Source organism: Sceloporus undulatus, chromosome 8 (genome assembly GCF_019175285.1).
Source record: "Sceloporus undulatus isolate JIND9_A2432 ecotype Alabama chromosome 8, SceUnd_v1.1, whole genome shotgun sequence".
NCBI lineage: Eukaryota > Metazoa > Chordata > Lepidosauria > Squamata > Phrynosomatidae > Sceloporus > Sceloporus undulatus.
Window position 1 is genome coordinate 1,705,505 of NC_056529.1, and position 24,618 is coordinate 1,730,122.

The 24,618-nt window shown below is 54.1% G+C and overlaps 3 protein-coding genes across 10 annotated transcripts in view; 1 reads left to right on the top strand and 2 right to left on the bottom strand.

The window, feature by feature from the left end:
• PLEKHG4 (pleckstrin homology and RhoGEF domain containing G4) overlaps nucleotides 1-7,077 on the top strand; it is a 30,248-nt gene extending 23,171 nt beyond the window's left edge. For 3 of the 4 annotated variants that reach the window (XM_042438151.1, XM_042438150.1, XM_042438153.1), the window contains 10 exons: nucleotides 316-1,220; nucleotides 1,871-2,120; nucleotides 2,474-2,563; nucleotides 2,670-2,894; nucleotides 3,266-3,436; nucleotides 3,917-4,094; nucleotides 4,230-4,346; nucleotides 4,428-4,688; nucleotides 5,074-5,240; nucleotides 5,653-7,077. In XM_042438151.1, the coding sequence (XP_042294085.1) occupies nucleotides 316-1,220; nucleotides 1,871-2,120; nucleotides 2,474-2,563; nucleotides 2,670-2,894; nucleotides 3,266-3,436; nucleotides 3,917-4,094; nucleotides 4,230-4,346; nucleotides 4,428-4,688; nucleotides 5,074-5,240; nucleotides 5,653-5,658 (2,370 nt within the window). In that variant the 3' untranslated portion in view covers nucleotides 5,659-7,077. The remainder of the gene's footprint in view (nucleotides 1-315; nucleotides 1,221-1,870; nucleotides 2,121-2,473; nucleotides 2,564-2,669; nucleotides 2,895-3,265; nucleotides 3,437-3,916; nucleotides 4,095-4,229; nucleotides 4,347-4,427; nucleotides 4,689-5,073; nucleotides 5,241-5,652) is intronic. The other variant, XM_042438152.1, reaches the window with a different exon arrangement.
• Nucleotides 7,078-7,332: 255 nt separating this feature from the next.
• On the bottom strand, nucleotides 7,333-15,702 carry KCTD19 (potassium channel tetramerization domain containing 19). 5 transcript variants are annotated; one of them, XM_042438238.1, is made up of 15 exons: nucleotides 15,331-15,702; nucleotides 14,854-15,004; nucleotides 14,378-14,569; nucleotides 13,941-14,072; nucleotides 13,322-13,547; nucleotides 12,658-12,818; nucleotides 12,235-12,338; nucleotides 11,612-11,754; nucleotides 11,292-11,375; nucleotides 10,841-10,940; nucleotides 9,824-10,430; nucleotides 8,904-9,098; nucleotides 8,125-8,279; nucleotides 7,836-7,937; nucleotides 7,334-7,463 (listed from the first exon to the last, which is right to left on the bottom strand). In XM_042438238.1, the coding sequence occupies exons 1-15, from the start codon at nucleotides 15,358-15,360 to the stop codon at nucleotides 7,347-7,349; spliced, it is 2,499 nt and encodes an 832-aa protein (XP_042294172.1). In that variant the 5' UTR covers nucleotides 15,361-15,702; the 3' UTR covers nucleotides 7,334-7,346. The 5 variants fall into 5 exon arrangements, 4 of the variants coding, with proteins under 4 accessions (XP_042294174.1, XP_042294172.1, XP_042294171.1 ...); XR_006100553.1 differs by lacking the exon at nucleotides 8,125-8,279 and having other exon boundaries at nucleotides 15,331-15,452; XM_042438237.1 differs by lacking the exon at nucleotides 7,836-7,937 and having other exon boundaries at nucleotides 15,331-15,452.
• A 2,456-nt stretch (nucleotides 15,703-18,158) lies between these two features.
• LOC121914548 (C-factor-like) lies at nucleotides 18,159-23,363 on the bottom strand. The gene is made up of 6 exons (XM_042438045.1): nucleotides 22,886-23,363; nucleotides 21,495-21,546; nucleotides 19,758-19,945; nucleotides 19,187-19,348; nucleotides 18,819-18,929; nucleotides 18,159-18,383 (listed from the first exon to the last, which is right to left on the bottom strand). The coding sequence occupies exons 1-6, from the start codon at nucleotides 23,033-23,035 to the stop codon at nucleotides 18,270-18,272; spliced, it is 777 nt and encodes a 258-aa protein (XP_042293979.1). The 5' UTR covers nucleotides 23,036-23,363; the 3' UTR covers nucleotides 18,159-18,269.
• Nucleotides 23,364-24,618: the final 1,255 nt, after the last annotated feature.

Below are 24,618 nucleotides of genomic sequence, written 5' to 3' on the forward strand. Positions count from 1 at the left end.
TGGCGTAACCACACCACAGAAATAAAGTGGTTTGACATAACTTTTACTGGTATGCCTGTCCTTTGGAATCCTAGGATCTGAAGTTTGGTGATTCAACAGAAACAACTTCAGATTCCCCAGGCCTTTCCAGGGGGGAGGCCCTGAGGCACACAGGCTCACCCTTTTCTCACAGAGCAAGGCCAAGTAAGATTGGCTAGCAGTCAGGGGGCAAGGGTGCCTGGCACAGCAAAGCCCAAGACAGAGCGCCATAGGGACCCTCCAAGGCTTCCTCCTTCCAAGAGGGATGCTGAGCATTGTTCCCTCTCCCCTCTGCAGGCAACCGCGTGGGCCCAGGAGGGGATGCAGCACCTGGCCAGCCTCAGCCTGGTGGAGTCCAGTGCTCCTGAAGACAGAATGGCAGCCCAGGTGTGGCTGGAGAGCTCCAGTGGGCAGTGGCACCCAGGATTCAGTGAGGCCAGGTTCCAGGAGATGAAGGAGGTGGCGCTTCGACTGAAGAGCGGCAGTGCCCTGAAGCAGTGGCAGCTGGTTCGGGCCAAGTGCCAAGAGGCCACACTGGGCTTTCAGAGGAGGCTGGGTGCTGCCCTGATGACTGGCAGCCCCTCCTCACATCCAGACTGGGAGCCATTGCGAGAGGGAGAGTGCTGCTGGCCTTGCCAGGAAGGCCAGTCCCCTTTGGAGGGGGCTGCAGAAGAGGGACCCTGCTCTGGCCTGGCCCCCTTCCACCCATGGCCTGAGTGGACTAAGGAGAAAACTCAGGGCTGCTGCAGGGATTGGGTGGCCTCTAGCCTAAGTGCTGTTGCCTCCGGTGTGCCTAAGTCCCTGAATTCTGCACACAGCCATAGCCCTGAGGCCATGCAAAAGAGCATTATGGACCCTCGGGAAGAGGCCGCAGCCACAGGAACAACAGCACTGACCTCCCATCCCGCAACTCCCCCATTTGGGCGGCCCCTTCCCAAAAGGGTTCTGCGGAAAGCCCAGAGTTTTGAACTGGCTGGCACAGAGAGCTTGCGGCCGGGCTGCCAGCGGACCCTAAGTGAGCCGGCCCACTGTGGCAACATCGGCGTCTTCATCAAGGGCCTGGAGGTCAGCAGCACAGAAGTGGCAGGCAGGGGCTGCGGGGCCCGGCGGTGGCTCAGCTCCCCTGCGTGGTCTGTGGGCTGCGTGGAAGAGGAGGGGCAGCAGAACAGCATCTCCACACCAGAGGCCAAGAGCTGGAACAGGTAGGCTGCCTCATGGACCGGGGCTGCAGGATTTAACTGCCAAGAGCCCTACAGCCACAGCTGGCCCACAGACCCTCCGCAGCACTGGAGGAAGGTTGGGCAGCCAGGAGGCTCTCAAACTGGAGGGCGTTTCTATTCTTGCCTGAGCAGCCCCACTGTGCCCTTCAGCCGAAACAGCACCCTAAAGGGCTTGCCCAGGTGATTCCCTCCCCTCAGGCTTTATGGCAGGGGCTGGGATACAGGACAGAAGCCACACAGAGCCCAAAAAGTGCCACTGACCCCATTTTAATGTCATTTCCCTGATTGGCTGCCAAATTTTAGAGGTAAAGTATGAAACTCGTGCAGGCATGGCAAAGGGAGGGACATTTCTGGCACATGGTGGGCCAATTGAGGGAGAGGTTGCAGGCCATCATTTGGAGGGCTATCTTCACTCCCTGGCCCCCAGCTGGCAGATCCTGCTCTTTGCTCAGAGGCCCCAAAGGTTTGCACAGTAGAGAATATGGGTTGGTGTCACTAGATGCAGCACCCTGATGAACCTTCGGTGAAGGCGCTCTATTTAACTGTGGCATCCCACTGCCATGTTCCGGGGTCCTTTTCAACCCAGTCTTCTTGCCCCTTCCTCCCCTCCCCTGCCTTCTTCTTTGTCACAGCCGACTGAGGCACATAGTGGACGAGATGGTGAGGACCGAGCGTGAGTACGTGCGCTCCCTGCGCTACATCATGGAGAGCTACTTCCCCGAGATGGAGCGGCCAGACCTCCCCCAGGACCTGCGGGGGAAGCGGAGCGTCATTTTTGGGAACCTGGAGAAGCTCTATGGCTTCCACAGCCAGTATTTCTTGAGGGAGCTGGAGAGCTGCTGCGCCCACCCGCTGCGCGTCAGCCACTGCTTTCTGAGACACGTAAGACACCCCGCTGCCTCTTGCTCCCTGGGTTGTGTCTCTTGGTCTGAGCACCTTGCTGGGAAGTAAGGCACAAAAGGGATGGCATCCCCACTGCAAAATCACTGGCAAACCAGTGAGGCCAGTCGTTGCAAACTGGGGAGAGTTTAGGGCAGGGGCACCACCTGCCCAACAGAGCTATTAGAGCTTGCAAGTGAAGATGCCTTCCATAGTTTCCCGTTGGCCACTTGCTTTCAGGGTGGGTCTGTCTCCTTCCCCACTAAAACCTGGTGTTTTCTAGCCGGAGGATTGGGCCCCCCATCCCCAGCTGACTTCTACCACCGAACTCGGGTGGTGCTTCTTCCCTTTTGCAGAAAGACCAGTTTGGGATGTATGCGCTGTATAGCAAAAACAAGCCCAAATCAGATGCCCTCCTGGCCAGCCATGGGAACGCCTTCTTCAGGGTAAGTTCTCCACCGTTGGTTGGGGGGTGGGTTGGCATGCACCCTGGAGGCTACTCTCTAGGGCTACCATCTGCCTGGCCGCTGCTCTCAGCCCCCGGTCTCTCAGTCCAAGCAGATGCAGCTGGGGGACAAGATGGACCTGGCCTCCTACCTACTGAAGCCCATCCAGCGCATGAGCAAATATGGTCTGCTCCTCAAGGACCTCCTCCGGCAGTGTGGGCAGGGCCAGGAGCAGGAGCAGGCTGACCTGCGGGCCGCTGAGGAGATGGTGCGCTTCCAGCTGCGGCATGGCAATGACCTCCTGGCCATGGATGCCATCAGGGACTGCGACGTACGTGTGGCCAGCCAAGCAGGGAGGGAGGAAGGGTGGTAGACACCTGGGGATTGTGCCCAGCAGCACCAGCTCTTGCCACCCTGTCCCCATGACCCTACCAGACGATGTGCTCTGCTACCGCATGTGAGACACTGCTCCTCCACAGAGGGATGCCCTGTTCAGAGAGTTTCTTGTGGTAGGTCTGGCCCCAGAGATAGACCCTAGTGGAGCAGCCACAGGCCACAGCAATTACAGCCAGGCTACTATAGAGCAGGCAATTGCCAGAGGGTCTCGCCCACCCTCCTCCTTTCCCTCCACCCCATCTAGGGTCATTCCCAGCTGCCCTTGGCTCCCCTCACCTCTGCTGATGCCACGGTTTCTGTGCCCAGGTGAACCTCAAGGAGCAGGGACAGCTGGTGCGCCAGGATGAGTTCAGCCTCTGCCTGGGCCGCAGGAAATGCCAGCGCCATGTCTTCCTCTTTGAGGACCTGATCCTTTTCAGCAAGCCTAAGCGGGTTGAGAGGGGCCTGGATGCCTACGTCTACAAGTGCTCCTTCAAGGCAAGGATCCGTGGACAAAGTGGACAAAAACAGACGTGGGTGGGCAGGGCAGGGCAGGGAGTCCCTTTGGTGATCTGCACCGGGGAAGCTGGCATCTCAAGGCAAGACAAGCAGCAGGCACTGGTGTCCCCACACTCCAGCAACGTGGTCATAGCCAGGATGCACTACCTGTGAGCCTTTGTGTCTCCTGCATGCACGGAGTGCCCTGTGTGTCCTGGGTAGATTCACAGTACACACACACACTAAGCCCTGTCCTCACGGTGTCTGCACTGGTAGCTGGCTGTGCTGGGCTTGCTGGGCCATGCCTTCCACACTGGCTACCCCCAAGAGATGTCTACAGTACCCACCTGGCCTCTCTGCAACTACCAAACATGCCAAGGCTGTGCCTGTCTGCCTGCTTTCTGCCTTACCCTCCCCATGCCCACCAGGCTGAGGCCATGGATGTGCCTGGGATGACCAACTCCGCTCTTCTCCTTGCAGACGGCAGACATCGGCCTGACAGAGAACTCCGGGGAGAGTGGACTGCGCTTTGAGATCTGGTTCAGGAGACGGAAATCCAGCGACACTTACATCTTGCAAGCCAGCAATGCGGAGACCAAGCAGGCCTGGACCAGTGACATCGCCAGGATCCTGTGGGAGCAAGCAGCCCGCAACAAAGGTGACTTTCCGTGAATGCCCCAGCACTGGCTTTCCCCTGGGATGACTCACAGAGCTCTGGCCAGAGGCCTACATTGGGCTGGGTCTGGGGAGGGTCCTGGCCTGGCCCTCACTGCCTTTGTCACCCCCCCCCCAGAAATCCGCATGCAGGAGATGGTGTCCATGGGTGTAGGCAACAAGCCCTTCCTGGACATCAAGCCAAGTGAAGCCGCCATCCAGGACCGTGCTATTGATTATATCATGAAAGGCCGAGGTAAGCGCCGTCTTGGCCACTTCTTTTCCCTTCCCTGGATCCGCCCAGGCGCTGACGTTTTGGGGTGTTGCTTTGTGGCAGGAGCAAGGACCCGGGCTTCCATTGCTGTCTCCCTCTTTGACCACGCCGCCCCCTACAAGAGACCGCAGGTGCCTCTGCTGGCCGGCAGCCCCCCTTCGTCGTCCTCTTCCTCCTCCGTGCTTGGCCCCCTCAATCTGCACATGTACCTAGACCAGGCCCTGCTGCCAAAGCTCCTGGCCCACAGCCGCCCCTTCGATGCCAGAACTTGCAGCGTGGAGGAGGACGAGATGGAGAACGAGACCAGCAGCCAGCCTTCCATGAGTATGTACGGCCGCCGGCTCTTCTGAGTGGCTTTCGTGAGTGGCGTGGGGTGGAAGATTTTCTGGAATGTGCCACTTCATTGGTGATCTCTTGCAAGTGGCCACTGGGTCTGGAGGTGAGGAGAGGAGAGACTGGGAAACTCCCTGCTGCAGAGGTGACAGGAAAGGAAGAATGGGCAAGGCAGGTGGAGAGAGCACAAGGGATCCACTGGGTAATGGGTCTGAACGATCATGCACCACAGTGGCAAGCAGAAAGAGGAAGGGGTGGGGAGGTCTCCCCTAGGGTCAGATTTGCTGAGGCTGAGGGTGCTTTCTCAGCCTGAAGGTCTGTCTCCTTGGGGGCTGCCTCAGACAGGCCTGAAGCCTCTTCTTTCTTCCTCCCCCAGCAACTGAGAGCTCTGGGTCCTCCTCCCAGGGCCGCTCTGCCAGCGGCTCCGACAGCGGCTGCGTTTCCAGCGGCCCCCAGGAGAGCTGCCGCGATGACCTACCATGTTCGCCCTCCGTCCTGCCAGGGGACCAGCCTCATTTCCTCAAAAGCCAGTATGTGTCGGCGGTAAGTGGACTGGACCCCACAACAGTCCTGCCCTTTGTGTGGGGGTCTCCAAGCTCAAGGGCTGCCTTGACCTACATCCCTGCCTCACATGCTAATCATTGCCAAGGTGGACTGGGGCCCCTTCTCTTTGGAATCTGCAGCTGAGACAGGAAGGCCTTCCCTCAGGTCAGGTGGGGTGTGAATGGGATTGCCCCCACTGCCCCCACATCTGCTTTCTGGCCGTTCACGCTCTTACTCAGATGCTCTGCAGGCACTTTGGAGGGCTGTTGCCTCTTGGTTCTTGCCCATGGCACTCTCTGCAGCCTCACAGGATCGTGCCAGTCGCTGCTGGGGGGGGGGCGCTGTGGATTCCTATATCCACCTCCCAACCACCCCCCGAATTCCTGACCCGATGGATGATGCTGTCTTGCAGGTCTGAAGGCCACTTTCTGTGATGTTTCAGAGGATCCTGGAAGGAGGAGGAGCCTGGTGTGTGTCCTGACCAGACACTGGGAGTCCTCCATGGCGACAACCCACGTCTGAACATGGCTGCAGCCCAGGGCATGAGGAGTGCCCTCTGCCTTGCCATTTTGTGTTAAGAGTGGGTCAGTCTACTCCCTGCCTTCGCCTTTGATTCAGGAGAGTGGCTCTGGGCGCCAGGGGAGGGTTGGGGCCTGAAGCCGCTTCTGTTAAGAATTGCACAGGGCCAGGACAGACCAACTGACTGGCCGCTTGCCATGGTTTTTGAACAACTGACTTGGTTTTATTCTACAAGCTGCACATTTTAAAGAGTTCTAAGCACAGAAGGAAACGAAGTATTTATTTTTTAGAAACAGAGCTGACATCCTCTGTCCACTGAACCCTGTGATCCAGGCCAGTTCTCTTTGTTTAGTGTTTGCCTGATGTTGAGATAATTTATTGCTTTGTCCTTCCAATTAATTCCTTCATTAACAGATTCCAGGGCTGCTTCCTCAGTGCCAGGGCGACCCACTTGCCCATCCGTCTCTGCCTGGCAGGAGAAGGAGAAAAGCACGCAGCTCACCCCCCCCCCAAGCACTCCTGCTTTGGTGGCGGGTAGCTGCCTCTCTCCCCTTCGGTCTGCATGGCAAGATGGTGGTGGAAGGCTTGCGCTGTTGCAAAGGGCCAGGGGCAAAGTCGGGGGGGGGGGTTGTTTCCTGCCCCTTGTACTAAAAAGAACCCCAAATTCCCTAAGCTGGGAACTCAACAGCCGTTTCCCCCTGAGGGGCTTGATTTCAACTTGCAGGGAGTTTCTCTTGGGGTGCTCTTCCCTGGGACTTTGGTGGGGCATGCATGGGGGCCTTCTGCCACCCTCCTTGGCCCCCTCGGGACCACTGAGCCCCCCTGGATGATGGTGCAGGGCATGGCTTGAGGCCGCCATTGCTGTTCTGCTTCTCCTAGCTTTGCTCAGTTGCCTTGCTCTTAACCAAATGCCCTTGTTGTTCATAAACCCCACTGCTGTGGATATGGCTCTTATTTTGTAGAGTTATTTAATATGCTGGAATTTCTTCAGCGGCCTTGTCTTTCTTCTAAGAATTGAATACTAAAGCCCTTTGATACAACAGCACTGTGGAGGAGCAGGAATGGCTGCAGGGGAGTCCATACTTGCGTTTCTGTTTCTTGGCTAATCTTCTGTTTTTCTTGAGGGAAGAGGCTTCCTGGGAATGGAAGGGAGTTTGGAATTGATTTGGCAAGAGCCCTTATCTCATCCGCACCCGAAACCCCTCAAATGAGGCTGTTGTTTTCACTGCTGGGGAACAAATTCCTTCATGTGTGCCTGGCACCAATGTTATTTTAAGGTTTGACTGAATTACTAAATAATAAAAAGTTGCTTCTTCCAGGCGTTGTTTATCATATAGTCATTTCCCCTTTAGGGTCTCCTTCATTCTCAGCTTAAAAGGTGTGCCAGCTTTCCTGTCTGCACATTGTGCTTTATGTGCCTGGTGGCTGGTGGAGGCTGTGGGCCTCTGGGCTGGATCCGCCAGGCCTTGGCTCTGAATGCCCCCCCCGACCTCCAAGAAGCTCCCTGGGCTCAGAAATAAGGGGAGGGGGACACCATGGGCTTCCCAATGGGCTTGCGCATGATTCAGATTGACCCAGAGTTGAGTTTTATTCAGAATTCTGTAAATACTTCTCTATGACAAAATGAGAGAGTGATTTAAAATATCCCCGTTTAACCAGGAGGTCAATGCAGGAGCTGTACTTCCATGCAAATGGCAGAGAAAACTGAAAGGAAAAGACAGAGGTTAGGGACTGGTTCGGGGTAGGAAGACACTCTGACCGCCCCCCTTCCCCTAGGGATGGGGGTCACTTCTGGGGGGTTTTTCAGGCTGACCCACTGCCTTCAAAGTCAAATGCCTTTGGAGGGAAGAGAGCTCCATCTCATCTCATCTCCAGCTGCACAAGACATGTCCAGCATGTGCCCCATTTTGTGGCAGTTAAAGGGCTGTGTTGGGGGAAAAGAAGGACAAAGGTATACAGCCATTGCAAATGGGGCCCCACATTATGGAAGAGGTTAAAGGGGAGCCTGAGCCCCTCCTGAAAGAGAAGCCACAAAGCAGGGAGGTCAAGTCCTCTGCCTCTGCAGGCCCCACTTACTTCGACCCACTTTAGCAATTTCTCACATGCAGAGCTACTGGCTTTAAAGGGGGCCATGTTCAGCAAGTCAGCCACAAACTGCTGGGCCGTGATCTGCAGGCTCTGCAAGAGAAGGGGGCTTCAGGCATGGACCAGAAGCAGAGCCACTTCCCTCTGCAGAGGTCTTGGGAGGAGGGAGATGGGACGGCCAGGTCTCCATCCATCCATCCATTCACTGGAGTCCCCTGAGGCCTGGGAGACGCTCCCAGTGGCATGGAGGGGACAGCCAAGCCCACCCAGGCCAGCTTACCCAGAGCCTTTGCACAAGCAGCTCTATCCTGGCTGTGGTCCCTTTGGGGTCCTTCTGCCTTATGGACTCTAAGATTATGTCTGTGAGGAAACGGTGGCACTTGCGGGCATAGAAGATCTCCTCTTGGGACAGCGGAAAGCTCAGGAAGACAATCTCTAGAAGAGCAAAGCGTTCTTCATCTCCGTCAACCGTCATGCGGCCTCAACACCTCTGGTATTTGGGTGCTTCAGATGAAGCAGGGCATGGCTGCCATCCCATCCTCCCTGAGGCATTGTTGGGAGCATGCTGACGGCTAACGGGGGCACACCTGTGTGTGTGTTCTCCCATTCGCTTGAATGCCAGTCTGCAGGCACTGGGGCTCTTCCCCACTTAGGGATGGGGTCACTTCTTTGGGGTGGGGACAGGTTTCCAGTGTCTCCTCTCCACAGCCTCCCCAATTGGCTCTTCTCAAACCCCGCCCCCCAATATTAGTGATTTCAGCTGCATTGAAATGTAGCCTCCACTCCAACCCATCCCTCCTCCAGCATGGGAGAAGTTTTGACATCTGCTCTGCTGGACCCTGAGATGAGTGGCAGCGGAGGGGAGTCCCCATCTTGGCAGGTCTCACAGAGATCCATGTGTCCTTTGAGGGGCTTGGTGCCCCATCCACCCACCAAGAGTGGTTGGTGCTTGTGACGCTCCAGTCAAGTGGGCCCCTTCCCTCCCACCCCATCGCCCTTGCTAGCCAGGATCTTCCTGGCAGCCTCTGGCTTTCCAAGTGCAGATGGACCAGGCTTTACCTGAGGATGCTGGGTCGGCCAGAGCACCGGCCAGATTAAGGCCTCCCAGGGATGTGCTATAGAGAATGCTCCCTTCATGAGATGTGCAAGAGCCATCACAAGCCACTACAGGAGGATGGTCCACTTTCAGGATGAAGCCAGTGTGGCCCTGTGGCTTGTGGGAGATCGGGTGGCTAGTCAGCTCTGGGAACGGCCCTGGAAATAAAAGCATTGCCTTTAAATCAACAGAGACCATGGTGTTGTTGGGGCAGTATGTGTTTAGTCTGAAAGGAACTCTTATAATATTATAATGTTTTGGTAGCTCACATGTCTGCCCAGGACACCTGAGTCAGATGTCAGGCGAAGGGCCAGCAGAAAATGGCCAGTCTGGACACACACACCCCGACCTGGCCAAAGTCAGACCTAGCCACAGAAAACCCAGGACCTCTACCATGCAAAAGGGATCTTCTTTTGTGCTGTACTTCTGTGGCAAGTCCCCCATTTGCTACCACTAGACCAGGACATTTTGTAGATGGGAACGCAGCAAGAGACTTTCCCACCACGGCCCCCTCCTTGCTCTGGCCAGAGCCGGGAGAAGGCGGTGGTTGCTGCCGCCTTGGCTGGACCTTGACTGGTGGCAGGTACTGGGTCCTGTCCAGTCTCAGGGCCAGGGCCAGGGGCGAAGCTTGGCTGGGCCTGGCTGGACTTGGGGCGGAGGTGGCCAAGGGAACGCCTGCCCTGCGAGGCTGTCTGGAAGAGAGGGATGGTGGGTGGGCAACCTCTGAAGGCAGGGGTCCCCAGAAGAGTCCCAGCAGCCCTTCCTTTTTGGAGGAGGAAAAGGGAAGGAGGGCACATCTTTCTTCCCAACCAACCAACACCACCTGATGCAAATTCTCATGCAAACTCCCAAAGGAAGAGCAAAGGAGGACGGTCCCCCTCACCTGTCTCTCTCTCTTTGCTGGCAACCTTTCCTCCGGTGTGACGGACCTCCTCAGGAGTGCCATCTCCTCCTGTCTTGCCAAGCCAACGCTCAGGAGGGAGTGTGCCTAGCGTGGGCTGCCCAGCCTTCGGTGGCACAGGTTGGATGAGGAAGCCGTTTTGAGAGGGCCCAGGACTGGAGACCTCAAAGCTGCTGGCCAGTGGCTGGTTGCAAGAGGCTCTCTTTTCAGCCTCTTTTTCTGCCCTGAGGCCGCCGGACACCAGTGGCAATGATGGTGGTGGTGGTGGTCCAGGGGTTGGCAGCTGGGGTTGGCAGCGCCTGCAGCTCACCATATCCCAACCTTGGACCAGGGAAATGAGCTTCTGGATGGGGGTGTCCTTGTTCTCTGACCTCCTGGCCCCACTGCCCCTTGCTCCCCTCTTCCTGGGGGGGCTTTCAGGCCGCCTGGGGCTGAAGGGATTGGCCAACCCCTCGGAGAAAGGACTCCGTCGCTTCACTCCTTTGGCTGGGGCAATACGCATTCCCCTTCCACTCTCTTTGGCATTTGCGTTTGGGTCTGGTGCCTCTCTCCTTACACTCCAGTTACTGGCCACAGCAATATGCAAGAGCTCCGGAAAAGAAAAAGAGGGTAACATTTCCACTGAAAAACAGCTCATGAAGGATACATTTCCTTACAAATGGTCCCATTCTTTTCCCACCCCATTTGACCATCAGAGGCAGTAAGAATATCATGCCAGGAACATGGCTTGGCCCCAAAGACCACACAGCCCTCCTTCATTGCACAGGGCTTCTAGGGCTATGGAACGTAGTGGTCAGAGCGCTGGACATGGTGGCTTCAGATGCCCAGCTGGCCAGCTGAGCTCATTACGCTCCCTTGGGACAGTCACACTCTCTCAGCTTACTCTTCCTCACATGGCTGGAAGGCTGAGAAGGGTCTTCCCCCCGAAATTCCTTCTGTTGCTCTCCTGAGCCCCTCCTTGGAGGAAAGCAGGGGGTCTGAACTGGGAGGAAGACTTACCTTTTGAGGGTCTTCTCCAGACTCCTGTTCCTTCTCTGAGATCTCAAGACTCTGGACAGGAAAGGCTTCCCTTGGCGCTTCCTGCTGTTGCACCGACAACCTGTGAAACACACTTTTCACGCTCAACAGCCACCAACGCTCTTCCTCCACACACCTTTCCCTGGGCTGTGAAGGGCCTTCCTTGTGTCCTGAGCCCCAAAGAGCCTCCGGCCGTCTAGGGCAAATGGCACTCAGGGAGAAGGAGCAACTGAGAGGGAGAATTTAGGTGGGCAGCTGTTCAGTTGGTCTGGGGGGGGGGAGGAAAAGGTCAGGGCTGCCCTTCTGATCCATCCTCGCCCCTTTGTGGCCGGAGCAAGACGGATGGCAGGCTGGCAAAGGACCAGGGTTTGGTGGTGACCCTTCCTCCCAGTTGCCCTGCCAGCATCCCAAGAGAGACAGACAGGAAGCCTACCTGCAGGAGTCCAACTGATGGAGGGCTTCCAGGAGCGAAGGGATCTGGTACTCTGCCACTTCTTGGCACAGAAGGGCCCACTCCCTGCCGGCCAGAAAGGGAAGGCGAGGGGCATTTGCTCCCTGGAGCCAGAGGCACTCAGGCCCTCCATCTGACCCTGGACCTCGCTGGGCGAGGGATGCTGCAGCAGGAGGCCTGGACCATTTGCTTGGGGCGCCCCCTCCTGGCCCCAGGAGGCACTCCTCCTCTTCTGGTACCCAGAGAAAGAGAGAGAGAGAGAGCATCCTTCCAGGGGAAGAAGGAGGGCCAGGTTCACTCACTTGAAGTCTGAGGGCAAGAGCAGCCTTCCCAAGCGGAGGAAGTTGAGGATGTGGCGGAACATCTCTCCGTCTCCGTGAATCAGGAGGCTCTGGCCACAAGCCATCCAAATGGCCTTCCTCCTGTTGGACAGCAGCTCCGGACACTGGGACAGAAAGCAATGAAACGACGACACAGGCTCACATGTTGGAAACAGAAGGGCTTTCTCTGCCTTGACCCTTCTCCACAAGTTTGCACCACTTCTCCCAGGTAAGGAAAACAGACTGTGAGTAATGGAGCAGAGCATTTATTTATTCAGACTCCACATCTCTCCAGCGTTTCTCCAGTCTCTCTTGTGCCTCTCTTGTGTGTTTTACAATCTCTCACCTCTGAGCTTTCACACTTTTCCTCACTGGGATATTGTCTCTTCCATCTCTATTGCTCCTGCGTATATGGTGCTGACCCCAGTAAATGTCACCTAACCCATGACAGCATGTGCCCTTTGTGTTTGGCCATACCCCTCAGTTGCGTTGCCCAGATGATGGGGGACCCATTGCCACAGCTGTGAACTTTGCAATGAGTAGCTTTATCTGCATTAGTGCCAGGGAGGAAGCATTCTCAAAAAGAAAAAGAAAGAGCTATATACCTTTAATAATGTCTGTAAGTAAGTTGCGTACCAATGACTTCCCGCATACACCTTGACAATATGGAGGGGTGAAAAGACAGCTACGTCTGCTACCCAGTTTGCACCTGGAAGACACCATCCAAAAGAGTAGGGAAAAGAAAGATCCAAGAATGGTGCCTCCATCCCTTTCCATCTGGGGATTCTGGTTGTGCAATTACAAGGGCCACAAACGGACTCTTGTGGGGTGGCCCTGTCCTATGGGGCCACTGGGAAACCAGCCCACGGACTCCCTTGCTGCATGGCAGCCTTCTCCTCTCGCATGGCCAGGCTTTTCCAAAGGAGCCATTTCTGCAGCCTGAAGGAAATGACTAACCATTGACGCAACTGCTAATGCTCTTTGCAACAGAGTTCTGCGTCACAGAAAGGCTTGGGTGTTGGACTTACCTTTTCCTACGGTGTCTGTGGATGTCTGTTGTTTTAAATATATTTTCAAAGCCTCCTTCATTGGTTCGTATGTGACATCCATGTGATCCAAATAGGCACAGAGTTCTGGAAGCTCAGATATCGATCGTATCAGTGGAAGCCTGCAGGTTCCTAACCAATTCCTTTGGGCATAAAAAGAAATTCATTGATTACTTTCAGCTATTTTCCCCTGTCCTTTTTGAAGACGACCATTAGATGATCCTACCCTCAGTCTCACAGTCCCACAATACAAGATTCCCCTCCCTATATTTTTCTTTTTTTCACTTAACTCTGGTTTAGGCCTATATGAATTTTGTATTGCAGACTGAGTCCTTGGCACTTGAAAAATTATATGGGCCTTTTATTGAAATAACAAAATGAGCAAGAAACGCACCATACAAAAGCAAAAGCAGACAGCTGTGCCATTGCCTGATCCAAGGAAACCCTTAGGTATTTTGAAACCTTGTACTGAATCCTGCAAGCTGCCTGCCAGCACCAAAGGTGCTAATGGGGATGAAGCGGCCAAAAGAAACTGGCGTGGGAGTAGGGCTGGCAGAGCCAATGCCATCGGAGGTTAGGAGCGTCCCCCCTTCTGCAAGGAAAGGAAAGAGCAGCCTCCACAGAGAAGCCCTTCCGAAGGACCTACATGACATGCTGAAAGAGGACTCCGTTCCCGGAGATGTAGAGCTTGTCCCCGTCCAGAGTGCCCTCCATGTGGAGCTGCCCTAGGGCCGAGTCCGGGTACTTGACCAAGAGGCCAAGAACCATTGGGTACAAAGGGAGAGGCAGGCCCTTCTTCATGGCTTCCGGTGGCTTTTCCGCTGGGCTTTTGGCACAGCCTTGAAGGTCAAGCGTCTCCTCTGAGCAGACTCCTAGGAGAAAAACCCAGAAAGGAAAAGCCAACAACAGATTAAAAACACAATTTACCCTTTCAACCTTTCTCCACCATCACCTAACAACCCAGTGAAAAACATCATGGTTCATTTTAAAACAGCAGAAAAGCACCCCACCCCCCCCCCCCCCGGAATGGGGCCTGCACCTGTCTCTGGAGGGAAATGGTGGCAGTTTGGCCAAATTCTCAAAGTCAGCTGGGAAGACTGCCTTGGAGATGGGGATGGGTTTGGGAGCAGGTTTTGGACCAGGCTTCTCCAAGTATATAGACTAGTACATAAACTACTCTCCCACTGTTTATGGAGGACATCTCTTTTTCTTGAATGGCAACTAATTTCCAATCATTTTGCACCGAAAAACCAAGAAGATCCCACCAAGGTGAGCCTTGCAGATCCTGACTGCCTCCATGACCTCAGGGATCCCCAGCGCCTCGGCCTCCGTTTCCAGGGCCTCCATGCGGGAGAAATCGTCAGGCAAAAGCATCTTCTCAGAGCGAAGGTAGTTAGCTAGCCAACAACAACAACAACCAAAGATAAGCCCAGAACGTATTGAGACAACGGTCATTAGTTTGGGTTCCCCTGGTGCCTCTATCCATGTTTTGCCCGGTCAGTGCCCCAGCCTTGACCGTTCTGACTTCCTATGCCAGATTTCTTCCTCCCACAACAACTCTGGCCCTTCTGGACAATGCCCCTGAAGGAAACCTCCAGACAGGGCCAATGCTGGAATAAACCAATGACCCAAAAAGACTGGAGAATCTGATTATTTATCCCCTTTTGCCCCATTAAGGGAAATACTTAAGGGAAATACTTACCTATGAAGCGGAATGTGCTGCTTTCACATTCGATCAGCACAGCGTTGTCAGAGAGCCAGAGCAGATTGTCATCACTGACCAAAGAGGGGTGCTTCTCCGCCATGTCCAGCGGCAGGAAGCAGTAATGCACCTCCTCCTCTGTGTCCAGGAGCGGCGTGTCCATCAGCCCCAGGGGGGCTTTCTCATGGAGCCCTAAGGGACAGCAGGTGCAACAGGTGGAGGAGGGAGATCAGCGGCCAGGAGGCCAGCAGGAATGGCTGAGCGGTCAGCTGGAGGGAGGCCAGGGCTGGGACCTTGCACCTTCCATTTTAGTCTCTCTCTCTGGCTCTTATGGAATTGCCCATGGTTAGGTCTGGTCTGAATGTTAACTGCCTTCTTTTTAAATTGTTATTTACTTGAGAAATGATGGTTTCTGCCAAGTGCCAGAGCTAGAAGTTCCATTGCATGCGCACATACGCAAGGGAGTGAAACGTTACCAGTAAATGCGGGGCTTTTCAGAGGAAACTCAGAGGGCTTGCTGATGCACTTTCTGGTTCTCCAGTAATTCATGGATGCTCTTTCGGCGATTGGTATGTCGGCCGGTCGGATGCGCAGGTTATGCTTCCCCTCCTTTAAATTGTCCAAAGTCTGTTAGGGCAGACAAACATCACAAAGTGCTTCAGAACAAGAGGCCGTCCCTGTAAGAAGGGCCTTCCTAAATCATACCCCAATGTCAAAGGCACAATCAAGCATCACAAATGTAAACCCAATGGCAATGTCTCTTTCGCACGATGTGGTTCTTGCACTCTGACTCCACTTTGACTGGCAGGGCTCCATCCTAGGGATTTGCAGCTTAGGGAACTCCTCGTTTTGGGGGACAAAGGAGTCCTTTCAGCCCCTGGCCTGCCCTGGTGCCCCTGCCCCAAAGAGAAGGGGGTGCGTGTGTTGTGTGTTGTGTGCCATGTGTTGCGTACCTGCAGGAGAGTGGGGAGGCCCAGGTGCATGGCCTGTTCATAGAGGAGGCTGAGCTCGGCGCAGCTGGACAAAGAGAGCCTGGTGGAGTGGAGGAAGTAATGGACGTGGCGGAAGGTGTAGCCGTCCCGGTCAATGAAGAGCCGCCCCACAGCTGTGGCATCGCTGGCTTTCTGGTCACCCTCCTGGTCCTCCTGGTCCTCCGCCTTTGGGGCCAGGGCTGAGACCTCCTTCCAGAGCAAGGAGTCCGGGAACTGGGCGATTTTGCTCCTGGGGAGGGAGAAGCACCAGCCCCCCACATTCAGGGGCACCGAGGGGTCTTCCTCCGAAGGCGGGCAGAAGGCCACAGGGGGGTCCTCCTTTGGCCCCTCCGGCTCTTCCTAGGACACAGAGAAGAAAGCCATCTGCCTGGGACTGTTCAAATCATAGAGTTGGAAGAGACCCCAAGAAGGGCCCTGATCCAGTCCAACCCCCTGCATGGCAGGGGGTTGGACTGGATGGCCCTAGTGGTCTCTTCCAACTCTATGATTCTATGATTCTATGATTCTAACCCCCTTCTTCTGCCGTGTAGGAACTCCCCATCAAAGTACCCCACTGACAGATGGCCATCCAGCCTCTGTTTAAAGACCCCCAAAGAAGGAGACCCCACCGCTCTCCGTTGAGGGATAGCTGCATAGAGAGATCTTGTGGCACCTTTGGGACTCACTGTACGAAAGACGTCAGCCCTTTTGCAAACTTAAGCCTACTTCCTCAGATGCATTCTAGGAAAGCTCCTCATGCTCTTATCTTTCCCATATCTCTGTTTTTGTGTGTGTATATATATATATATCCTTTTTGTTTAAGGGGGAGGTTAGAACTTGCAAATGGTTATTTGACTATGTTTTGACTGTTTTGCTCTAAGCCGCCTCGGTCCTAAAGGAGCTGGGAGATAGATAGATATTTATATATGTGTGTGTGTTATTTATTTATCATTTTGCAACAACCCCGTTTTTGTCCCTAACCCACTACTTTGAATATACAGTACAAATCCAGACTTATCCTCCCTTATTACCTGTGACCCAACTCCAAGGGAAAGTGAGGATGGCAAGCCCCCCCTGAGCAAAGTAAGCCCCCCCTTCTAGGGAATTCTGGGAGTTGGAGTTCGTCTGGGCCCCACAACAAACTCCCAGAATTCCATCGCCTTTCAGCCAGACAACAAGTTCAAGCGGTGCCAAAGCGGGTCATGTCTCCAGTGTGGATGATGCAGTCCTGCGATGGCCCTTGGCTCCCTCCCTCCCTCTTCTTACCATGATGGTCGGGGAGCGTCCAGTGTCTAGTTGTCCAGTGGGGCTCAACTGCCTCCGGGTCTCGCGGCCGGAGAGTGGGCGGGGCGTTGCCTGGCAACGGGGCGGAGGGGGCTCCCATGGGGCCAAGGTCCAGCCGGGATTCGAACCCCGGACCCTTGAACTCCCCTGAAGACCTGGGGGGGGAGAGGGAGGGCTCTGGAGCCAGGCAGCAAGGCAAGGCCACTTGAGACCCCCCAGTTATTTCTGGACCCCAACTCCCATCATCTCCCCCAAAGGCCAGGGCAGGGCAGGAGGACTTCGCCAAGAGGGCCCTAGTACCTTGGACAGATCCGGAGAGGATGACCATCAGGGACCATTGGAAGAGAGGAGCAAGGAAAGGAAAGGGGGAAGGAGGGAAGGAGGAAGAGAGGAGGAAGGGCCCAAGAAGGAGGGATGCGGTCAAGGAAGGGCCAGAGGCTGATGGCCATTGCCTTTGCAAGACCACAACCGCAACGGCACAACCAGAGATTGCCTCAATAGGGAGCATCTCTCTCTCACACTTTATTGGTGAGCTATTGGCTGCTTCTTGCTTGCTCTCCACAGAGCAGTCTGCAAGAAAATGCATACAACGTTATTTTAAAAAATTAACAATGATTTTTAAATCCATATGTAATAAATAAACTAATCTAAGCCCTTCAGGCAAGAATAAACCGGCCGGGAAATGTCAAACCAACACCCACCAAACAGGGATACCTTTATTGGCCAACCAAAACGCACAATATACTGGCTGCAAGCTTGGCTTCAAGTATATTGTGCCTTTTTCACAACAAGTACGTTGTGCGTTTTGGTTGGCCAATAATAGTATCGCTGCTTGGTGGGTTTTTGTTTGAATTTATTCAGTGACCAACACAGCTTGGCCTGAATGTTTTCTGGGTGAGAGATGTGTGTGTTTGCAGCCTCCTCCGTCTGAGCAATTGGCTCCGGTTTCACAGCTTTTGATGCATTTAGTATCTTTCATACACCTTGGAGTAAGACAGTAAACCCTGAGGAAGGTCAGTGTAAATGGACACCCAGCTACACAGCCGTGCGTGAGTTGGATGTCTTAAGACCATTTAGGAAGCATACACTGAAAATATAAAACGGGGGTTGACACCTTGAAGGGTGAGGGCCAGTTGCCAAAGCGTCTTGTCCTTTTCTGCATCAAATATGAAAGGAGAAAACTGCCCCAATCGGAAGCCATTCTGCCTATGGAGGACGGGCCTTTGGCGTCTTCTGGGCTGGAGCTTTCTCTCTCTTTCAGCCAGATTTAGTTAGGCTTTCCTTTTAATTTCTGCTTCTCAGAGGGAGATGGACATCACTCAGTTTTATTGTGCGGCCACAGACCCACTAAAAGGAGAGGCAAGAAGCTAAGAAGTCAGTGCTTCCAATTGCTGTTGTCTCAGTTGTAAGAGTGGCTTACAATGGCATGAGCAGCCAGAGAGAGAGAGATGCTCCAGAGGCTTTGCTGGCCAGCCTTGCGCCAAAACCCTGAGAACATTATTGGGGACAGAAGACAGACTCCAGCTCTCAGATCAATTTTTATTCATGTGGAATAGAAATGCAAAGACTGGCCAAGTGTCAGGGTGCTCTGGGCTTGGAGCTGCATCTCTTGGTCCTCCTTAATGTCCTCGTTCTTCTCACCACGGAAGAGTTTTTCCTTCCCAGGTCACCAGGATCCCATGTTGTTTTTCAGAGAGGTTGCAAAGCACGTCCATGATGCCTTTCACGCTCTCCTCCACTGTCAGGTCAGCCTGAAACATCCAGGTTCATGTTAGAAAAGGAGGCTGTGTTCTCTATGCAGTGGCTGCCAGCCTGGCACAAGGTTTGTGGGCACACAAGGGTCACCTAGACAGCACTGGAGCCCAGCCGGTCTCGGACCGTGGGATTTTCACAGCAAGGAGAAGCAAAAGGTTAATGTGTGCACAATTGGAATATCTACTTAATATGTAGAAGGCAATATGTGTGTTGCTGTCTTAATGCTTGTGGCAAGAACAGTTCTGCCTTTCCTCTCCAATGCAAAGGAGAGAGATCTAGTTTCCAGAGCTGTGAGTGAACAGCACGTGTCCCACAAAACTGGGAAGGGAAGCGTTCACCTTCACCACATCCTCCCTCCCAGTGCTTTTTTGTGTATGTGGTGAAACCCATGGCCTTGCATTCCTGAGATGTTGTAGAGAATGCTGACCCACCTTCTCCGTCCCCAGGTCCGTCTTCACCCATCCGGGGTGAATTGCCACGCACAGGATCCCTTCCTCCTTGAAGCCCATGGACTGCAGCTTGGTCAGCATGTTCAGGGCAGCCTGAAGAGGGAACAAATGTCAGCACAAAAGAGGACAGCAGCTCAACAACCACACATTAGGAAGGGGCTGGCCATGCACCGCATGTGAGCCACAGTCTGGATATGAACCAGGATCATAAGGCTGCCCAGTGTCCCCCGCAGCCCTGAAGCTCCTCTCCGAAGCTGGCCTGGCTATTGAGGAGCTGAATCTGAGGACAAAGGGCCAAAACACAGGCCCTTAAGACCTCTTGGGACCCAGAAAGGGCATTTGACTCTGACCTTGCTGCAGCGATAGGAGACCACTGGAAACAAGGCGTAATGTTCGGGGGCCTTCTCAATGGATCCCAAGATGGTGGACATGTTGATGATGGTGGCCTTTCCGCAGCCCATCCCTTTGTGTACGGAGGCATGGGCAGCCTTCCTCAGCAAGGGCAGGAATTCCTGGGAAAGGGGGGGGGGGGAGCACAGGGTTAGGAAACTGGATGATGCTCCTTCAATAGATCATATCAGCTGTTTGCAGAAGTGGCAGAGAGTCTGGGCAGGGATTTTGGTCCTTCTTCTGTCCTTTTAAAATCTGAAGCTCTTGACTGGAGCTTGGGAACATACGACTTCTGTACTAGAGCCTCACAAGGTCCCCCTGCCAGCATGGCCATGGGGCCCTACTTTCCCTCTCAAAGGGGTAATGCCCACAGCACTGGACCTCAGTACCCAGGGTGCCTCCATTTGCATGAGGAAATGGGCCTGGTCCCAGGGCCATCCCCTCTGAAGCTCTGGGATCCCAGGGGCAGTTGTCCTGAAGTGGCCATTCCCAAAGCACCCCAAACCTAAGATGGAAGGATGGCTGGCTTGCCTTGGTCACCAGCATTGGGCCCACAAGGTTGGTGTTGTAGACGTCCAGCATGTGTTCTGAGGTTGCCGACTCCAAGGTGCAGGCTGGCATAATGCCAGCGTTGTTGATCAGCAGGTTCAGGCCAGCACCACCCAGTCGGGCCTCGGCTTTCTTGGCGGCTGCCTGGATGCTCTTTGGGTCTGTGGTTTCTGCCAGGGAAAAACAGAAAGGGGCTCTCCATGAGCATGGACCGACCTGCCTCCTGCACTCTCAGCTTTGGTGGCTCCCCACCTCCTGCCTGGTTTTCCTCTGCTGTCTCTTTCCCTTTGCTCTGCGGCCGGTGCCCCTAGCCCTGCCGAGCACTTGGCACTGCGCTGCCTGCAGGACCGCAGCTGGGGATGATGGGAGGTTTATCCAAAAGTGCCAGAACAGAAGGCTGCAACTGCTCATCCCTGCCAAAGAGGGGTTCAATCTTTCCCCTCCTGCAAAATCTGTCATGATTTCATATTGCCCCATACACATGCGCTGTGCCACCAGGACTCCATCAGCCTGGCCCCCTTGCAAGCCTGCCTTACATCCTAAAGCTCTTCCCTGCTGGAGGCATGTGCATCATGTTTGTGTTCATGTGGAGGATTAGCAACTCCATCGCCCACCAACTTGTTGGGCCGAAGACAACCTTGTCGTCATTGTTTTTGGTGGTTGCTTGTGCTGGGTGCCAGGCTGAGCTTGCCAGGGCCAGGCAAAAGGGTTCCCACCGCAGGTAGCCACTGCCACGCAAAGGGCCTGGGCTGGCAGGGTTTCCTTGGAAGCCAAGGAACCGCTAATCCTCTCTTTATGCTTAGGAGTGTGCAGCCAGGGGATCTTGGGATATGTGTGTGTGTGTGTGTGGGGTCCTTTCTTGTGGCTCTTGTCCCCCTTCCTGGTGGCCCACTTGAACCCTTTATCAGCTGTTTTGCTCCCCTTCCCTCCTTTCTCCCTGAATAGTGGCAGAGGAGTGGCTCTGTTGACTCTCCTTTGGCACAGCTAAGTCTGAAAGGAAGGCTGGAGGAAAGGAGGGGCAGGGATTAGATTTGAAATGCTGTCTCACGCTGAAAGAGCTTTTCTTCATCGGAAAATAACAAAAAAGCCCTGGAGGGTTGCCTCTGCCCGCCTCTCTGGCACCCCACCCTTTGGGCCCATGGATCCGGTGGCAAAGGCACCCAGATGATGTTGCTTTGCTCAAGTCCAAGGGCCGAGGAAGGCGCTGGCCAGCCCCAGCTGTGGCCCTCCAGCCCCATGGTGCACGCTGCCCCTTTCCTAGCCAAAGTCCCCCATGAACCTCCTCTGTTCCTGGCCTTAGGGAAGCCAAGGGGGACCAGGCTCAGTCCAGATGGGAAGTGCCTTCAGCAAACCAGAGACTTCAGCCCAGACTGCCGTTCTGGGGGCTGGCTGTTCAGTTTTCTGCATAAAATGTTGTTTTGTGTGCAAACATATTTTTCACAAAAGACGTTGAGGAGAACAAAATGCCACTGAAATATGGATAAGAACTCATTGAATCTCAGCCACTTTTTGGTATTATTTGTTCTTCTTCCATGTCGGCATGAAATAAATGAAGATTTGCACTCCTACTGAAGACTGCATTTTTGTCCTCCCTAACAGCATTTGCTTCCATATTGGTTAATTGAAAATATCTGCTTTCTTGAGAAGGAACCCAGAGGCAGCGCAAGTGCAGAAAATGAGAAGGAAAGAAGGGTGACCAGGGAGCCATAAAGTACCTACCAAGCTGCAGAATGGCCAGATTGGGGTGTTTGGATGCCAGAGCCCTCAGTTCCTGCAAGGAAAGCAAATTTACTTGGTGTTGTCTAGAATGCTTTAAAGCGTCCCAAAGGCAGCACAGACGTTATCCTGCGAACAACCCTCATGGTGGTTATAGCAATTTTGCAAATGACCTGCCAGGCCTTTTCCTCCAGAGGGGTGTTGCATAGTCTTGGTGTGGTGCATCTTCACGTGTGGCTATTGCCACTTGCCAGAGGTGAGGAAGTGACAGGGCAGGTGGGCTCCTGTGCTGCAGAAGAGGGCTGGGCTGCATGGCCTTTGAGGGTCTCTTCTAGTTCTAGGATGCTAAGATGATCCTGGAACTTCTCGCCATTCAAGGAAGTGCCAGGGCAAGGTATTCTGGACCAGAATTTTGTAATTTGTAAGCGGAATAGATATGGAAGGCTTTGCAAACCCCCCCCCCCCCCCAGCAAGCCAGAATGATGATGGTGCCTTTGCACTGGAGCCACTCTGCTAGGGTTGCCAAGGGCCAGGAGGAAGGAGCTTGGAGGCTCCATGGCAGTCCTTATCATCACCACGAGTCCTTCAGATTTTAGCTATCAACGAGACTGGATTGCTTCACCCCCACACAGACCCTCCCTCACCTTTCTTTCTTTCTTTCTTTCTTTCTTTCTTTCTTTCTTTCTTCAATACACACAAAGAGGCTGTGTCTTACTTGCAGAATTAATGCAGTTTGACACCACTAACTGCCAGGACTCAGTGCTATGGAATCCCAGATTTGTAGTTTTGTGAAACATTCAGCCGTCTCTGTCAGTGAACTCTGATCACACAGCAAACTACAAATCCCAAGGTTCCATACGTTGGAGCCACAGCAGTTAAAGTGGTGTCAAACTGGGGTTGTTTTTTTTTTTTAATAATTTTTATTAAGGTTCCAACATTTAAAAACAAATAAAGAAAACTATTTACATCCAATGCTTATAATATTTAACAGATCACATCATACAAACCTTGTCATCCAGTACTTCCTAATCATCAGTCAATTTCTGCTTATTTAAACATAAAACCATCCTTGCTTAATATATTTCAAATACAACTCAAAGTTGTTATTATGTACATGTTTATCACCCTCTAATATCCTGCCCAGCCATAATCCTTGGCTGCATTGCAGAAGGGAGCTCTGGGTTATTTTTGAAGTGCAGAACAGGCCAGAGAAAGAGACCCGCAAACACAAGATGCAAGATCCTGGAAGTGATGAAGCCCCTGAGTCAGAGGAAAGGTCTCTCTGGGAAGGGTCTCGCTGTCCTGCCTCCAAGCTGGCAAAGGAGGGCATCTGTCCTTCCAGGAAACCCCCTGCCCCACAAGGCAATGGGGAAGTGAGCATCCCAAGGACTCACCTGGGCCCTGGGCCCTTCTGGGTCACGGCAGGTGGCAAAGACCACTTTGGGTGGGTTGGCCTTGGCCAAGAAACGCTTCACGAGCTCCAGGCCGATGCCTCGGTTGGCTCCAGTCACCAGGACGCTGCCAATAGGGCCCCCGGATGCCATCTTCTGCTCTGGAAGGGCTTCCCTGTGGTCCTCCTCCTCCTCTCAGATGCAAACTGCTGTGAGGCTCACCCTCTGAGTCACTCCTTTCTTTGCTGGGCCCAGCAGTGAGCCGCCCGCCTCCTTCCCACCCCTTTGCTCAAGGGACCAGGCTTGGCACGAGGGAAGCCACACCGCTAGGGAGGAGCCGCCTGGGCCCATGCCAGGCCTGGGGTGAGCCTCCTCAAGCAGAGCAGAGCCCACCAGGCGGAGAGCCAGGCAGAGGGGCCCTCCTGAGACCCCTGCCCCACGCCTGCCCCTGGGCAACGCTCCTTGGAGGGTCTGTCCTATGCCTTTCCGGCCAGGCTTTCTGGCAGATGGAAGGGCTCCAAGCATTGCAAGCGCCAAAAGAGTGCTACGCATTAGTACAAACAAATGCATGCAGTGTGTGTGTGTGTGTGTGTGTGTGTGGAAGGGATCTGCATAAAATTGGGTTGGCCTGCAAAATGCCACAAGAAAGAGCCTCATCCAGGCAGCCAAGGCCTAAAACATTTCCGCTCCCTTGGCTGCTGAAAGGCCCCGGTCGGATGGTGCCTCTGGTTTTAAGCCTTCCGTGTGCAAAATGGTGGGAACATCAGACATGCTCAGATGGACCGGACCAAAGGCTCTCTCAGCCGTCATTTGCAAAGGGGTCATTTTATCTCTCTTTTTGCACAGAGGCAGCTTGAAGTGGCCAGAGCAATGTTAGAGCCCCAGTCCTGCTTCTGTGTAAAGTTATTCTACAAATCCGACTGTTCTTCATATCAGAATTGTTTATCCTTTGGCAAAAGGCTGATTCATGAGCCTAAGTCCCTTGGGAGGAGTGCCTTCCCTTTGAGGGCTGGCATTTTTCTGGGCAGAGCGGCCCCTGAGCATTGTGCATGGGGTCTGGGTCTGTGTGGCAAGCGTGAGACTCTCCTATGGCCCAGAGGCCACTGAGCGTGCTGAAACAGGGCCGGCCCTGGCCTCTGCAGGTGTGCCATTGTTTCCTGGATGCCTGAGCTTAATCCCTTGGCATTTGTTGATCTCCTGGGGCGGTTGATACCTCCTCAAACACAGGTGTGCTCCAGGAGAGGCTTTGTGCTCATTATCATCTCAAGGCTGAGCTGAAAGGCGTGTGTGGGAGTGATTTTGGGAACAAAAGTATCCCAGGCACACACACAGAGATGACCCCATACCTTCCCTACACCCTTTCGGTAGTTGAAAATATGATGGCAGACAAGGAGAATTCAACACATGGGGTGGGGGTGACACGGTGGGGGGCTCCACTTTCCTTCCTTCTTTCATTGCTTTCTTCTTTCCTTTTCCTCCTCCTGCATTTGAGGACCAAGAAGAGACAGAGGATTCTGGGGACTCAGTAAGTAAGGCTGCTTTAGGGCAGTTTAGATAGGCTGCCTGTTGCTGGACTGCATCTCCCATCAGCCCAGCATAGCCTGACATAGCCAAAGGTGAGGAATGGTGGGTGTTGCAGTCCAAGGGCATCTGGACGGGCAGGGGACTCCCTCCTGTGGGTCAAAGCCGACACCTTGGTCTCTTCCTTTGGAGATGGGCAGGAGCCTTGGCATACT

What these genes read in the sequence shown, in the direction of transcription:
- KCTD19 (XM_042438238.1), bottom strand. Translation starts at nt 15,360, where the DNA reads ATGCACCTGGGCCTCCCCACTCTCCTGCAG. An exon ending in GCCTCCCCACTCTCCTGCAG is followed by an intron (nt 15,005 to 15,330) that starts GTACGCAACACA and finishes CTGCCCTAACAG; the next exon opens with ACTTTGGACAATTTAAAGGA. An exon ending in GAAAAGCCCCGCATTTACTG is followed by an intron (nt 14,570 to 14,853) that starts GTAACGTTTCAC and finishes GCTGTCCCTTAG; the next exon opens with GGCTCCATGAGAAAGCCCCC.
- LOC121914548 (XM_042438045.1), bottom strand. Translation starts at nt 23,035, where the DNA reads ATGGCATCCGGGGGCCCTATTGGCAGCGTCCTGGTGACTGGAGCCAAC. An exon ending in TCTGGCCATTCTGCAGCTTG is followed by an intron (nt 19,946 to 21,494) that starts GTAGGTACTTTA and finishes TTTCCCTGGCAG; the next exon opens with AAACCACAGACCCAAAGAGC. An exon ending in GCCCAATGCTGGTGACCAAG is followed by an intron (nt 19,349 to 19,757) that starts GCAAGCCAGCCA and finishes CCCCTTTCCCAG; the next exon opens with GAATTCCTGCCCTTGCTGAG.